Source organism: Cupressus sempervirens, chromosome 4 (genome assembly GCF_028749045.1).
Source record: "Cupressus sempervirens isolate cs-2001-9-10 chromosome 4, ASM2874904v1, whole genome shotgun sequence".
Classification (NCBI taxonomy): Eukaryota; Viridiplantae; Streptophyta; class Pinopsida; order Cupressales; family Cupressaceae; genus Cupressus; species Cupressus sempervirens.
The window spans coordinates 209,254,021-209,268,014 of NC_143121.1; the positions used below are offsets into that span (position 1 = coordinate 209,254,021).

Below are 13,994 nucleotides of genomic sequence, written 5' to 3' on the forward strand. Positions count from 1 at the left end.
TGGGCTTTTTTTTCACCATCTACAAAGATTCAATTTTTTGTTGCAGCAGTTGGGAAGAAGAGATTTCATAGATCTTCTATGGAGCCACCTTTCGGTGACATCCAAACTTATACTTCATCAGCACAAGTTTTGGGAGCTAACCTGCAGGACATGTGGTTGGTCTTAATGATCTTCATTTGCAATTTGCTTAATATGGATATCACATATTACTTCAATTGGGATCCAGGTGGAGGTTGGAGTTCATTATGTTAATTGCTTGAGGACAAGCAATTTCAAGGAGGGCGAATTTGTAATGATCTCATCTTTTAGCTCTCATGTTCTCCAAAGTCTAAGTGGAGGATAAGAAGAAATTAAATTAATTTCTTATAAAGTCATTCAATTTAAAGGTGACTTTGTATTAATAGCTTCTAGGGTGTGTATTAATTATTGGAAGGACAGAAGCTTCTCGTGATTTAATTAATTATTGCTAGGGAGGAATTTCTAGGGTATGCATTAATTATTGGAAGGAGGAAGCTTCTAGCTCTTGCAATTAATTAATGTTTTAGTTTCTTCTAGAAGGATGAAGAAAAGGATAAATAGGGCTGAAAGTCTCATTGCTGATCATGGGATTATTGTATCGGATGACTATGACTTGCATTTGATAAGAGCTTGGATGTGTGAATCACATTCTTTTTTTTGGAAATAGAGGACATTAATTCTCTATTGTAACATTCTAGATGTCATTCCCTTAGGGTTTGGCCTTTGGAATACATCTCTTTGTACTTGATTGCAGCATTTTTAGAATTAATATAATTTCAGCAGTTGGTTCAGCTTTTGGGCATTCTTGGGTGTCAATTACAGTGGTATCAGAGCTATTAGTCCTGCCATCCTGTGGAATTCTTATAGGGAATTCGGAACAGCAAGATAAAGAGAAAAGAGTTTGAAAAAATGTATACCAGTCCAAATCAAAAAAATGTAATGTTTAGGCTACTAAATACATTATAGGAGCATAATAGGCAAATGGATATGATGTTGCAACTTATGGCTAGACAGGTGGGCATCAATATTGACAATCTGTATGTAGCTCCAATGCAGAAAGAAGTCGTTTCCTCAGGTGGGATCGAGACACATATAGAGCCACCTAGCTATGATGCTGGTGATATGGAGTCCATGGATGTGGGATTAGAAGAATGCAAGGATACTATCATATTAGCAGCCACTTCTATGTCAGTTGAACCATCCAACGAGGAGTTTGGCAGTATGCATGCAATTGTAGATGTGTGCTTTGATGATAATACACCTGTTATTGCTAATGAGGTGAGTGATATAGTGGCAGAGTCATATTATACTATTGATCAACAAAGTGTTGATGTTCACTTTTGTGATAGTACTACGTTCAACATGGATGCCACATTGTCTTATGACAATTTGATGTTTATGGTTGATATTGATCACTCTCCTAAGTGGAGTTGGGCTTTGTTTTCACCATCTACAAAGATTCAGTTTTGTGTTGCAGCAGTTGGGAAGAAGAGATTTCATAGATCTTCTATGGAGCCACCTTCTGGTGACATCCAGACTTATACTTCATCAGCACAAGTTTTGGGAGCTAACCTGCAAGACATGTGGTTGGTCTTAATGATGTTCATTTGCAGTTTGCTTAATATGGATATCACATATTACTTCAATTGGGATCCAGGTGGAGGTTGGAGTTCATTATGTTAATTGCTTGAGGACAAGCAATTTCAAGGAGGGCAAATTTGTAATGATCTCATCTTTTAGCTCTCATGTTCTCCAAAGTCTAAGTGGAGGATAAGAAGAAATTAAATTAATTTCTTATAAAGTCATTCAATTTAAAGGTGACTTTGTATTAATAGCTTCTAGGGTATGTATTAATTATTGGAAGGACAGAAGCTTCTCGTGATTTAATTAATTATTGCCAGGGAGGAATTTCTAGGGTATGCATTAATTATTGGAAGGAGGAAGCTTCTAGCTCATGCAATTAATTAATGTTTTAGTTTCTTCTAGAAGGATGAAGAAAAGGATAAATAGGGCTGAAAGTCTCATTGCTGATCATGGGATTATTGTATCGGATGACTATGACTTGCATTTGATAAGAGCTTGGATGTGTGAATCACATTCTTTTTTTTGGCAATAGAGGACATTCATTCTCTATTGTAACATTCTAGACGTCATTCCCTTAGGGTTTGGCCTTTGGAATACATCTCTTTGTACTTGATTGCAGCATTTTTAGAATTAATATAATTTCAGCAGTTGGTTCAGCTTTTGGGCATTCTTGGGTGTCAATTACAGTGGTATCAGAGCTATTAGTCCTGCCATCCTGTGGAATTCTTATAGGGAATTCGGAACAGCAAGATAAAGAGAAAAGAGTTTGAAAAAATGTATACCAGTCCAAATCAAAAAAATGTAATGTTTAGGCTACTAAATACATTACAGGAGCATAATAGGCAAATGGATATGATATTGCAGCTTATGGCTAGACAGGTGGGCATCAATATTGACAATCTGTATGTAGCTCCAATGCAGAAAGAATTTGTTTCCTCAGGTGGGATCGAGACACATATAGAGCCACCTAGCTATGATGCTGGTGATATGGAGTCCATGGATGTGGGATTAGAAGAATGCAAGGATACTATCATATTAGCAGCCACTTCTATGTTAGTTGAACCATCCAACGAGGAGTTTGGCAGTATGCATGCAATTGTAGATGTGTGCTTTGATGATAGTACACCTATTATTGCTAATGAGGTGAGTGATATAGTGGTAGAGTCATATTATACTATTGATCAACAAAGTGTTGATGTTCACTTTTGTGATAGTACTACGTTCAACATGGATGCCACATTGTCTTATGACAATTTGATGTTTATGGTTGATATTGATCACTCTCCTAAGTGGAGTTGGGCTTTGTTTTCACCATCTACAAAGATTCAGTTTTGTGTTGCAGCAGTTGGGAAGAAGAGATTTCATAGATCTTCTATGGAGCCACCTTCTGGTGACATCCAGACTTATACTTCATCAGCACAAGTTTTGGGAGCTAACCTGCAGGACATGTGGTTGGTCTTAATGATGTTCATTTGCAGTTTGCTTAATATGGATATCACATATTACTTCAATTGGGATCCAGGTGGAGGTTGGAGTTCATTATGTTAATTGCTTGAGGACAAGCAATTTCAAGGAGGGCAAATTTGTAATGATCTCATCTTTTAGCTCTCATGTTCTCCAAAGTCTAAGTGGAGGATAAGAAGAAATTAAATTAATTTCTTATAAAGTCATTCAATTTAAAGGTGACTTTGTATTAATAGCTTCTAGGGTATGTATTAATTATTGGAAGGACAGAAGCTTCACGTGATTTAATTAATTATTGCCAGGGAGGAATTTCTAGGGTATGCATTAATTATTGGAAGGAGGAAGCTTCTAGCTCTTGCAATTAATTAATGTTTTAGTTTCTTCTAGAAGGATGAAGAAAAGGATAAATAGGGCTAAAAGTCTGATTGCTAATCATGAGATTATTGTATCAGATGACTATGACTTGCATTTGATAAGAGCTTGAATGTGTGAATCACATTCTATTTTTTGGCAATAGAAGACGTTCATTCTCTATTGTAACATTCTAGATGTCATTCCCTTAGCGTTTGGCCTTTGGAATACATCTCTTTGTACTTGATTACAGCATTTTTAGAATTAATATAATTTCAACAGTTGGTTCAGCTTTTGGGCATTCCTGGGTGCCCATTACACAAATCAAATTAAATAAATAAGCCAACTTATAATCAAATATCAATATTTAAAAAAATTGGCAATAAAAAAATCATATTAAAATCAATTGTCAAATTTTAAATAAAAATGAACATTTATAAATAATAAATAAATTAAATACATTGATACATTTTGATAAATTATATAATAATATAATAAATTTAAATAAATAAACTTAAAAAAATTAAAATTAAATAATCAAATAGAAATCATTTATCAAATTTTTAATATAAAATAACAATTAATAAATAACAAGAGACACAATGCATCAAAGTTGCTCTCAAGTAGTTAAAGGAAGGAATGAAAACGAGACATAAATAACTATAATAAAGTAAAAATATAAGTGAGTTATTTTTAAATTTGAATATATAATATTTATTGCATCAAGAAAATAGTTAAAGGAAGGAATGAAAAGGGGACATAAATAAGTCTAACAAAGTAAAAATATAAGTGAGTTATTTTTAAATTTGAATGTATAATATTTATTACATGAAGATTTGACAAAAGTGTCATTAAATATAGTGATGAAATATTATTAAATACTATACTTTGACATTATATAATAAAATGAATTGTATAAAAAAAAAGAACTTTTAAGTTTTAGTAAATAAAAGAGCTCTTTGCTATAATTTTTTTTTAAAAAATTAACAAAAACTTTAATCTATTTTTTAAAACTTTGATTTATAAATATTTCTTTTGCTTATCTTATATATATGTATGTATGTATGTTTGTATGTATTTATGTAATTTATATTATATAAGATATTTAGTCATATAGATGAAATATTATTGTAAAATAAGAGAAAATAAATATTAAATATATACATATATTATATTGAGATTTTCTAAAAGAAATTAGAATGAAAAAGAAAAAGAAATATAGTATCCATACAAAACAAGCCATTACAATTAAGCAATAATTCTTGATAATTGCAAGATAGTTAAAAGCTTATGATATAACACAAACAATATTATTTTTAAATTATTTTAAATTAATATGTTCTATATTATGTTAGATATCTTTTTTTATGTTCAAATAGAAAGAATAATAATAAAATGAGATAAATTGTTGGAATATTGTTGGTTGGGAAAATGAAGAGATGAAATGAAGGTGGAGAATAGATATTTTGGAGATGTGGAGAATGCAATTAAATAGATATTGATCAAGGTTTAGAATACATTGGAGGTGTTGGCTCCTGATTTAACAGTGTTTGAACAACCAAGTATGCAAGCCAAGAATGCATCTATGGGCATCTATCTCCAATAATGGACACACTTCACCAAGAACTTGGGCCAACTATAAGGCTATACTCCTTCTGCACTTCAGGCTCTGCAAGACCTAGGCGGGTGAACCTCTTAAGATCTGATTCTTTATATGGTACTATTTATCAAAGCATACATTGAATCTAATGTGAAGTAGATAAAAACCCTTAAATCTTCTATACTTAACAAGTATTTCATAAGCATGAAATAGCTAAGGGCATAACTCATGAAACTGGCAAGCTAAGTGCGGGTTAACATTGAATAGCTTTCAACATAAAAGGGAAAATTGATTTCATTATGTTGATGACAACAAGACCCAAGTATGAGCAACAAAACTTAATGATCCTATTTTTTATCAGTGTCTTATCTATTGGGCAATTAAATGAATTATAACCATACATCTTTTGGAAATCTTAGACATATCTCTACATCAAGATCACTGATATATCCTTCACTTTGTGAACTGACCTCTGCTACAAAAATGAATCTCATACTCAGACAATCCTTTCATGAAATATGTAAAACCTTTGATAAACACCAAGCAATTACATGGCTCTTTGTTCCATCAACAAGATATTTCAATCAAATACATTCCTAAATGGAATGCAACCTAATCTATGGTCTTTCATCATAGACTAGAAAACCATACAGATCCATAAATAGGAGACAAGATTCAAATTGAATTTGGAAACCTTTACTATGATTTATTCATGCTCCTTGAAAATGAATACATGAGAGATGTACAGAAACTAACTCATAAATCATCTAATAGACCAGAACTATCTGCATAAAACATGAAATGTTGTTCAGTACAATAGAGAAATGTTGGGTGTGTGGCTTTCACAGCCTAAGAAGAGCTCCAAGAACTGGAAATTGAAAACCAACCAACAACCACTTTTCAGAGAAGAAGAAAGAATAAATATGGAGAAGACAATTCCCGGATTGAATTTACGACTGACAAGTGTCCCTTTTGAAATCATTCCCAAGAAGAACAAAAGCTTCTTTCTAACTTCTCTCTATAACTACATATAAAATCCTCTTCATTCTACCTCTCAAAGGCATCAAAATATCTCAAAATCTAATGATGAGAAAAGTAACTAATTTTGGTGTAAAAATGAACTCGGGGAAAAGTAACAAATCAGTTAAAATGGTTTTGATAAGACAAGAAAACAACCCCAAGTTGATTTTCTTCACTTTCAGATTGCAACAGACCTTTAAAACTATCCTCTAACCAATCTTAATCATCAATGAAGAACTCAGCCTGTTTTGTCGCCAATGCCCTGGATTTTACAAATTGACCTGTAGCTCAAATTGGTGAGCACCTGTGCAAGAACAGGCCTCAAATTTGGAAAATTCAGCCCGGTTCCAATGGTATATTGAAATGCCCATTTAGGTTAAAAATTACCCCAGTTATGCCCTTTTGAAGTTATCAGTTCTGTTCATAGTTCCACATTAAAATGCCAAAAGATTAACAACCTTTTTTTAGAAATATTACAGTCTAAACTATAGATTATTGATTTTTGAAACAAAATATTCTCAATCTTTAAGTGAACGTGAGAAGAGGATATCATTATAAAACATTACTTATTATTTTTTTTATGTTTTTATTTTTTTACCCTCATATCCCCTCAACCTCTCAGAAAGCTCCACTTGTCAACCTCTGATTTGCTCTGACCATCCAACGATACCACGTGTCACTTCATGATTGGCTCATGTCTATATTACTGGGTGCCACATCATCACCAGTTGGTCCCGCCACTTAGGCACTCGCTATGTTGCTATGGGAGCCAGCATCCACCATGTCATTAGCGACATAGTGATATTGCAACACGTGTCACCTTCTTTCACATTAGCACCTCGAGATGTGTGCCACCTCATAAACCTCTGCCACGTGTCATTGTCAGACTCGTCCACCTTATCTAGCTGCCATGTTACCTATATACTCAACTGCCACTTGTCAAATTTTCACTTGCAGACACCGCCACATCACCTCCACACGGGACCTACCTCTATTTGCCAGACTTTAAGGTTTTTCGGTAGGGCGCTATGTCGCCATCTGAAAACCTCGCCATTTTCTGATGGCAAATTAGCAACCCGCCAGATTTTCTACTTTTTTCAACGCATCAACTTGCTAACATCATCCTCAATCTGCACGCTTTTTTGGTCAAAATTTTACTGTTCTTTCCTCTAGCTAGCTGGTTGACCATGGGCCCCACTACATGCTCCTCGGCTTCCAAAAGCTACGAGTTCTTTAGACATTATAACATTTGAAACAATTTGCATTTAAACTACAAAAACTTTGTCACCCACCCAATGTGGGACAAAGCGCTTTCAATGCCTCCTTTGTTTCTTCCATGGGTAGACTGCTAACCACGTGGATTGCCTTAAGTGTGGGCATTTTCGCTGAAGCTGCTCCTTGATGTTGGTAGCCGGCTCGTTTTGTCACTTTCTTTATACGATGGCTACACCTTTGACTTGGGCTTCTTTACTAATGTATTTTCTCCTGATGTGTTTGTGTTGTGGGCAACCTTTTGTATGTTGCAACTCTCCTTTACATTCAACACCATCCCTCTACATTTTTACGCATGGATTCCTCTAGAACGTGGGAGTCTCCTTCTAAATCGGCAAATCTTCTTCTATTTAGCACAGAGTATCTTTTATATCTACCGCCTGAGCTTCCCATGGCGTTGATTGTCTTCATAGCGCCTCCCTTTTCTGTTCTTGTTTGTTGTGGGTTCATTGGTTTCCATGCATTTTAATGGTGTCTCCCTTTGAAAAATGGGGCTCCTCTCTTTTAATGCCTACGTTCTTCTATTTTAATCATGTCGCTGGTTCAGTCTTCTATGCATGATACATGGGAACTGATGCTCTGCATTTTATTTGCAACAACCAACCCTGATTGGCATGATTTCTGTCTGCTTTACATTGTGTTAATGCACTCCAAATATATTTGTTTCAGTCTGCGGGTTGTCCTTGCCTTTGGTGTGGGTTAATGCTAGATTTCTCTTCATTCACGTTGCTCTTCCAACTGCCTTTAAAAATCTACTCACAACTCTCTAGCACAAAACTTATAGAGGTACTTCAATGAATGTGTAACGCAAATTGAAGGAAAATTTACATGTAAGGCAATTTCCTCCATCTACATTATCGTGCATGCTAACCCTCACAAAGACAACATGCAGCCTTCCCTTTATATTGCATGTGGCTTCTATATTTTATAAGAAAAGTGTGGGTTTCTTTTTTAAAAATGTTGCCTGTCGAAATTATAAATTAAGTCATCTAATATCAATCAATTGAGCTTGGCGTGGCACAAAGGCATCATGACTTAAGACTAAAACTTTAAACTTATTTCGATTTGCCATCCAGATTTGTAAGAGCCTATACAACATGTTCTCATACATCAAATCTAGGGGATCTAAGAAGCTCCACAATATTGTAACATAGATCCATGATCAATCACAACTCTTGTTTGTTCTGAGTTTTCTGATTCAATGTTTATCAAAGACCATGCAACTTCAAACTGAAGTAAAGGGAAGTTATGCCTTGGATGTTTCTCCTATGTTGTGTTCTGTGGATGCTCCCCATTTCACAATGATAAATATATCTAACAATTCATGACAAACACCAACCCCCAAAATGCATTCACTTATCCACGTACAATATTCTGATTTATAAATGATGATTAGTGCATAGTCAATTTATCTTTAAAACCATCATCACTATAAATCCCCCTTTAGAACACCATAAAACCTCACATTGTTTCTATTAATCTGATGTAATTTAGTCGGACCCCAAAGTGGGTCCGACTAAACAAAATTTCATTTTCGGACAACTGAACTTTCAAACTGATCTACTGGCCTTCTCAGGCTGATTGGAAACAATTTTGATCATAGATTGATCGTTAAAAACTCAATTTGTCACTTTTTGCCAACTGTGAATCTAATGCTAGGAGGTCTATTGACTGCCTTTAAAAACTAACCTGAACACCTAATCAAGATCTAAAAACTAACACACTAAATCTTTTCGCTGCATACTTCTACCCTGTCGGATCTCATCTCGTGACGAATTTCCAGTCAAAAGATATTGACAGTCAAAGTTGCCTTCTCAAAATTATCTGCAAGCAAACACGTTAGAAAACAACAAATTGGGTTTGGATTTGGCTCAGAAAACTAGGTAGATGGGCACATGGGAAGACGAAAATTAGGGCGTTAAATCTCTATCATGAGGTGAGTATGAATATGTGATTTGGGCTCATGACAAATAACAAGGCGCAAATGGCAATTAGTCAAAATAGGCTACTCAGAATTTCGCAACTAGAAACACTGACTGAAAGGTGATTTTTGGAAATGGAATTGACCCAAAAAAGTGTGCATATGGATTCGTCATGACTTAAAAACTGACACACTTGAAGTATTTTCAGAGTACAACACAAGGGTATAATCCATTCTATCTCACATATCATGGATCTGGAGTTATAATGTCTCGAACAGAGGTCCTGACAAATCTGCAACTGCTGACACTAGTAGAAAGATAGAAATTGTGTTTGGAATCACGTTTAAAAACTGATCAAACGGATTCGTCATGAGCTAAAACTTGAAACTTAATAAGTCCCTGACGTCTTCAATGTAACGCAGAAAGAATTTTAGCATTTCGGTCAACTAGGTCAAAGTTATAACACGTCAAACAGGGCTTCCCAAAATTATGTGCAAAGTGCATCAGTATGAAAACAATAAACTACCAACTTTGAGGGATTCAAAACCTAGTCAAACAGATTTGAAACAACTCAAAATCTGAAACATAGGTTCTCGAGTATGGACACTAGACATTCTCAAAGAATAAAGTCACAAAACCTTTTTGGGTGTGAGATATTCAATCATAAACACAACCTCCTGTCATTGTTTGACATTTAGGGTAAAATGCAGATTTGAAACTTGCTCAAAACGAGACTTCACAGAATGGCTCGGAATCACAGTTAAATTTCGTGAAACACTTAGACAGGCTGAATGCAAGGTGCTAGAAGCATTAAACACCTTTTGGGGCTCAAAAGTATAATCGGGTAGAACTAGGTACATATGCATTTTTAAAGTGTTTAAGGGCTTGCTTTTTTCAAAGGTTCTCAAATTTTTAGTCCCAACAGGAAGAACAATTGTAATAAATAAGAATTATACATGAAGGACAAACTAGTGTATAATGAAGAACTAATTAAGGACTTTTATGTATGAAACAAACTTAACTATACTTGATGAAATAGAACAATCAACTTATTTATTCACTACTGAAAAATAATAATATTTAAACTTAGTAGCTACGAAATTTTATTTAATAGTTGATAGGATATATTTATGTAAATCTATAACTTTAATACCTTAAATACACAACTTCAAAATCCCTAACATCAAAAAAAAACTTAAGAAAATATTTAAAATATTCATACCAAAAAATAAAATTTAAAATTCAAATCCTAAATTAAGAGACTTTATATTAAATATGTTTAAAAAATTCACCTCCTAAGCCAACCATAAAAAAATAAGACATCCAAAATATTTCTTTTAAATAATAAAATTTAAGTGTCTGATTAAATAAATTAAAATTAATTTAACAAAACACTAAAATTTATTTCAATTATCTATTAGACAACTAATAATTATATCACTAACTTAAAACCTAAGAAGCTTTATTTAATATCAATTCCAATATTAGACTGACAAATATAAGTTTAAAGGAAATGGTAGATTAGTTTTAAATCTAACTTATCCACAATACCATTGCTTCAAGCCAAAATCCATATTAGGGACAGATCGGCAGATTTTTCAATGTTAAAATATCTTAAATGATGAAACGAACAGCAACTATGAAGGCTGTTCAAGTTAATCTATGCGCATGGGAATGGACATCTGTTAAAAATTCATTAATAACAATATTAATGGTATTTTGTACTATTTTGATCAAGAAGAAAGGGATGTAAAGAATTCATACACTTATGTACGTGCCGTTGATTGGAGTCGCCGTCCAATTGACCAGTATTGGCACCTCTATTGATAAGCTCCCATGCCAATGCGTTGTACCCCAGTTTAACCGCGCTAAGTAACAATTCGTTTGAGCTCTTCTCAGCGAGGTCTCTTTGTCCCTTGAGAAAACATTGAAGTTCTGGTGACAATTCTGCACTTTGCTCTTCTGTACCCATACCAGTGGCCGACGCCCGCAACAAAAGCAACCTCTCTTCATCAGATGCGCAATGTTGCAGCAGTACTTCAGCAATATCTTTTGCCCTTTTTGGGTCTGGTATTTGCACGCAATAGTGCAGTGCAGTTTTGCCTTCAGAGTTACGTTCTAAGAGAGGCCTCGATCCCATTGTCAAAAGGTTCATCACGGCTTCCGTGTGACCTCCACTTGCTGCTTCGTGAAGCGCCGTTTGCCCAAACAAGTCTGCCTGACGAACATATTATTCGGATCTTACTCCTGCTATGCCTATGAGAGCTCCGATAAAACGTGTATCACCGTTGGCAGCTGCTTTATGCAACGGCGTCTTACCCTTGCCGTCCTGGGAAGCAACTAAACTCTTCATCTCCTCTATTTGCAGCAAACTCTTTACTTTGTCTATTTTATTGCTGCTTACAACCAAGTGCAGTATATTTTCACCTTTTCGATCCTTTCAACTGGCTTCCAACCCGCACTCACTCATTAGAAAACGGCAAAGGTCGATGTAGCCATGAACAGCGGCAAGATGAAGACCCGTCCTCCCGTATTTATCAGGAGCTTTTAACAACTCTTTTCCATACTCAAAATTGCTTAAAAGCGATTTTGCATCACGCTTTGCATGTCTTTCATTGTGAGGCTGATCAGCAGCGTAGTGCAATACCGTTCTACCCTGATTAAAGGTCTCCTTCAGGCTCTCTGACAAACGATCTAACTCCTTCTGACGCTCGCCTTGGTCCTGAAATTCCTTTGTAATACTACATAAAACGAAGCACATAACTTCAGTAATTTTATCGTCACAGGAGAGCAACAGAGCTGCTTTTATTCCATCACTGTTCAACTCTAATCCAGAAAGCATTTCTTCTTCAAATGTACCCATCTGCAGAATGTTATTTCAGAATTAGCCCAGCTCAATTCTTCAAGCTGAAAATATATATAAACAATAAAGCCATATAACTTAAATATGGAACAACCAACTTACGGGATGGTCATGATTGTTGCGTTCTTACTAGCAGCATGTGTCCCATTTCCAGGCTTGTACTCGTTCATAACAGTATATCGATAGCCAGGGCCATCCACCCATCCATCCAAAAGGCGTGCAATATCCCACGACTCCAGGATTTTCTGTTGCTTAATCATTTCCATGTTCCTTCTCACTTCATCCACAGAGGCCAAACGCCACTGACGCCATTTGTCTGACGAAAATAACTTCGGATTTCTTTCGCACTTTCTGAATTCCATGGGGAAAAATATGGGAAATCTCAAAGAAATGCACAAATCAGTCAAGGGCTTTGTTGAATATCATTACTTGGAAGAATTCGTAGACAGGAATGGAGCCCATAGCAGGCGGGTAATTTGAAAGTTAAACCTCTAAACATAACATAGGGCCCCACAGTTTGGAATGCAATAGATCCAACCTCTTCCAAACAAGCCCACTCTTCGAGACACTTAATCAATGAACACAACGATAATCGACCTTTCTATATTTATTAAATAAATTAAAAAATACGAAATCAAATAATTGGTCAAATCATGAGGAAATACATTGCTGCGTAGGCGACATCTTTTTACAAAATATATAAATATATATTTTTTATGTTTTTAAGTAAAATAAATAAACTTCGTACATGAAATAAGTAAAATTCGTATAGACTGACAGCGGCCAATATCAGAGGGCATTTCACTTGCTGTCAAACGCTGTAGCTGAGGGGACATGCTGTCAAGTCACCATTGAACCAAATGTAGAATAAAGTGGAGGGTGATGCGCGGCAATGCGATAGCCCTTCATTGTGGACAATTCAGATGGTACATCCTGTACGGTTCACAATTAATGGTAAATAATTAAGTAGGCCATGTACAGTAACGCTAGTTCTCTACACTAAGTTGGGTAATGGTAATGCGGAATAGCGATATAAAGGGTTGATAACTACTTAGGTGAATGATGGAGAAGCCTGAAATGATTGGTTTTTTTAATTTTCAACTCACACTTTCTTACTTTCTCCCCTCCTTTTGAACACATTTTCTTCAATTAATGATGGCCGGTGATAAGGTTACCATCTTGCAACCATTCAATGGAGAAGCGTGGATGTATGTGGGTCTTCTAGTGATGTAGGAGTTTACATGTGATGTCATTACATGCAAAGTTCTAGTAAATGATAAGGGGTTCAATAATTGTGATAGTTTTGTGATTTAGATCTTATTTTAAAAGTTTTTTTAACTAATATCTAAACAAGTCAAAATGTCAACAAATAATAGACACCTCAACAAAAAATATGATGAACACCCAATAACTATTTGTCGTTATACTAATGAATAAACTGTTGAAATGTATAGCTATCAGTACAATAATGTTTATGTTACACAATACAGCACAAAAGGATGACATTTTTAGTTTAAACAAGAGACGCAATGTGTCATAGTTCCTGCCTAATGCATAATGGTTGTAGAGGTCTAGATGAATGAGAATAAAGTTAAATAGTTTTAAATTAACATTGTGAATGCATTAATTTTTGCCTAGAAATGCACTTGTGATCTGACAGGATGGCTCATTTTTTTTGTTAAGTTCTCTATTATATTATTATATTTTTGGGCATTTAAGCTAGAGAATAAGAGGACAAAGTCCCCAATATGGCACTAAGTACTTAATATCATACTACGATCAATACATATGCTTTAGACAAATTTGCACCTTCTACATTGATAAGTTAAAACATGTGCAATGAGGAAAGATATCCATACCAATATTTGAATTATAGAACTTGAAGAAGTGATGAAGCATT

At 34.9% G+C, this 13,994-nt stretch overlaps 1 protein-coding gene across 1 annotated transcript in view; it reads right to left on the reverse strand.

The window, feature by feature from the left end:
- LOC149560724 (uncharacterized) overlaps positions 1–11,752 on the reverse strand; it is a 74,601-nt gene extending 62,849 nt beyond the window's left edge. Inside the window, exon 1 of the mRNA XM_089823655.1 lies at positions 10,996–11,752. Within this exon, the coding sequence (XP_089679781.1) occupies positions 10,996–11,386 (391 nt within the window). The 5' untranslated portion in view covers positions 11,387–11,752. The remainder of the gene's footprint in view (positions 1–10,995) is intronic.
- Between the last annotated feature and the right edge of the window lie 2,242 nt (positions 11,753–13,994).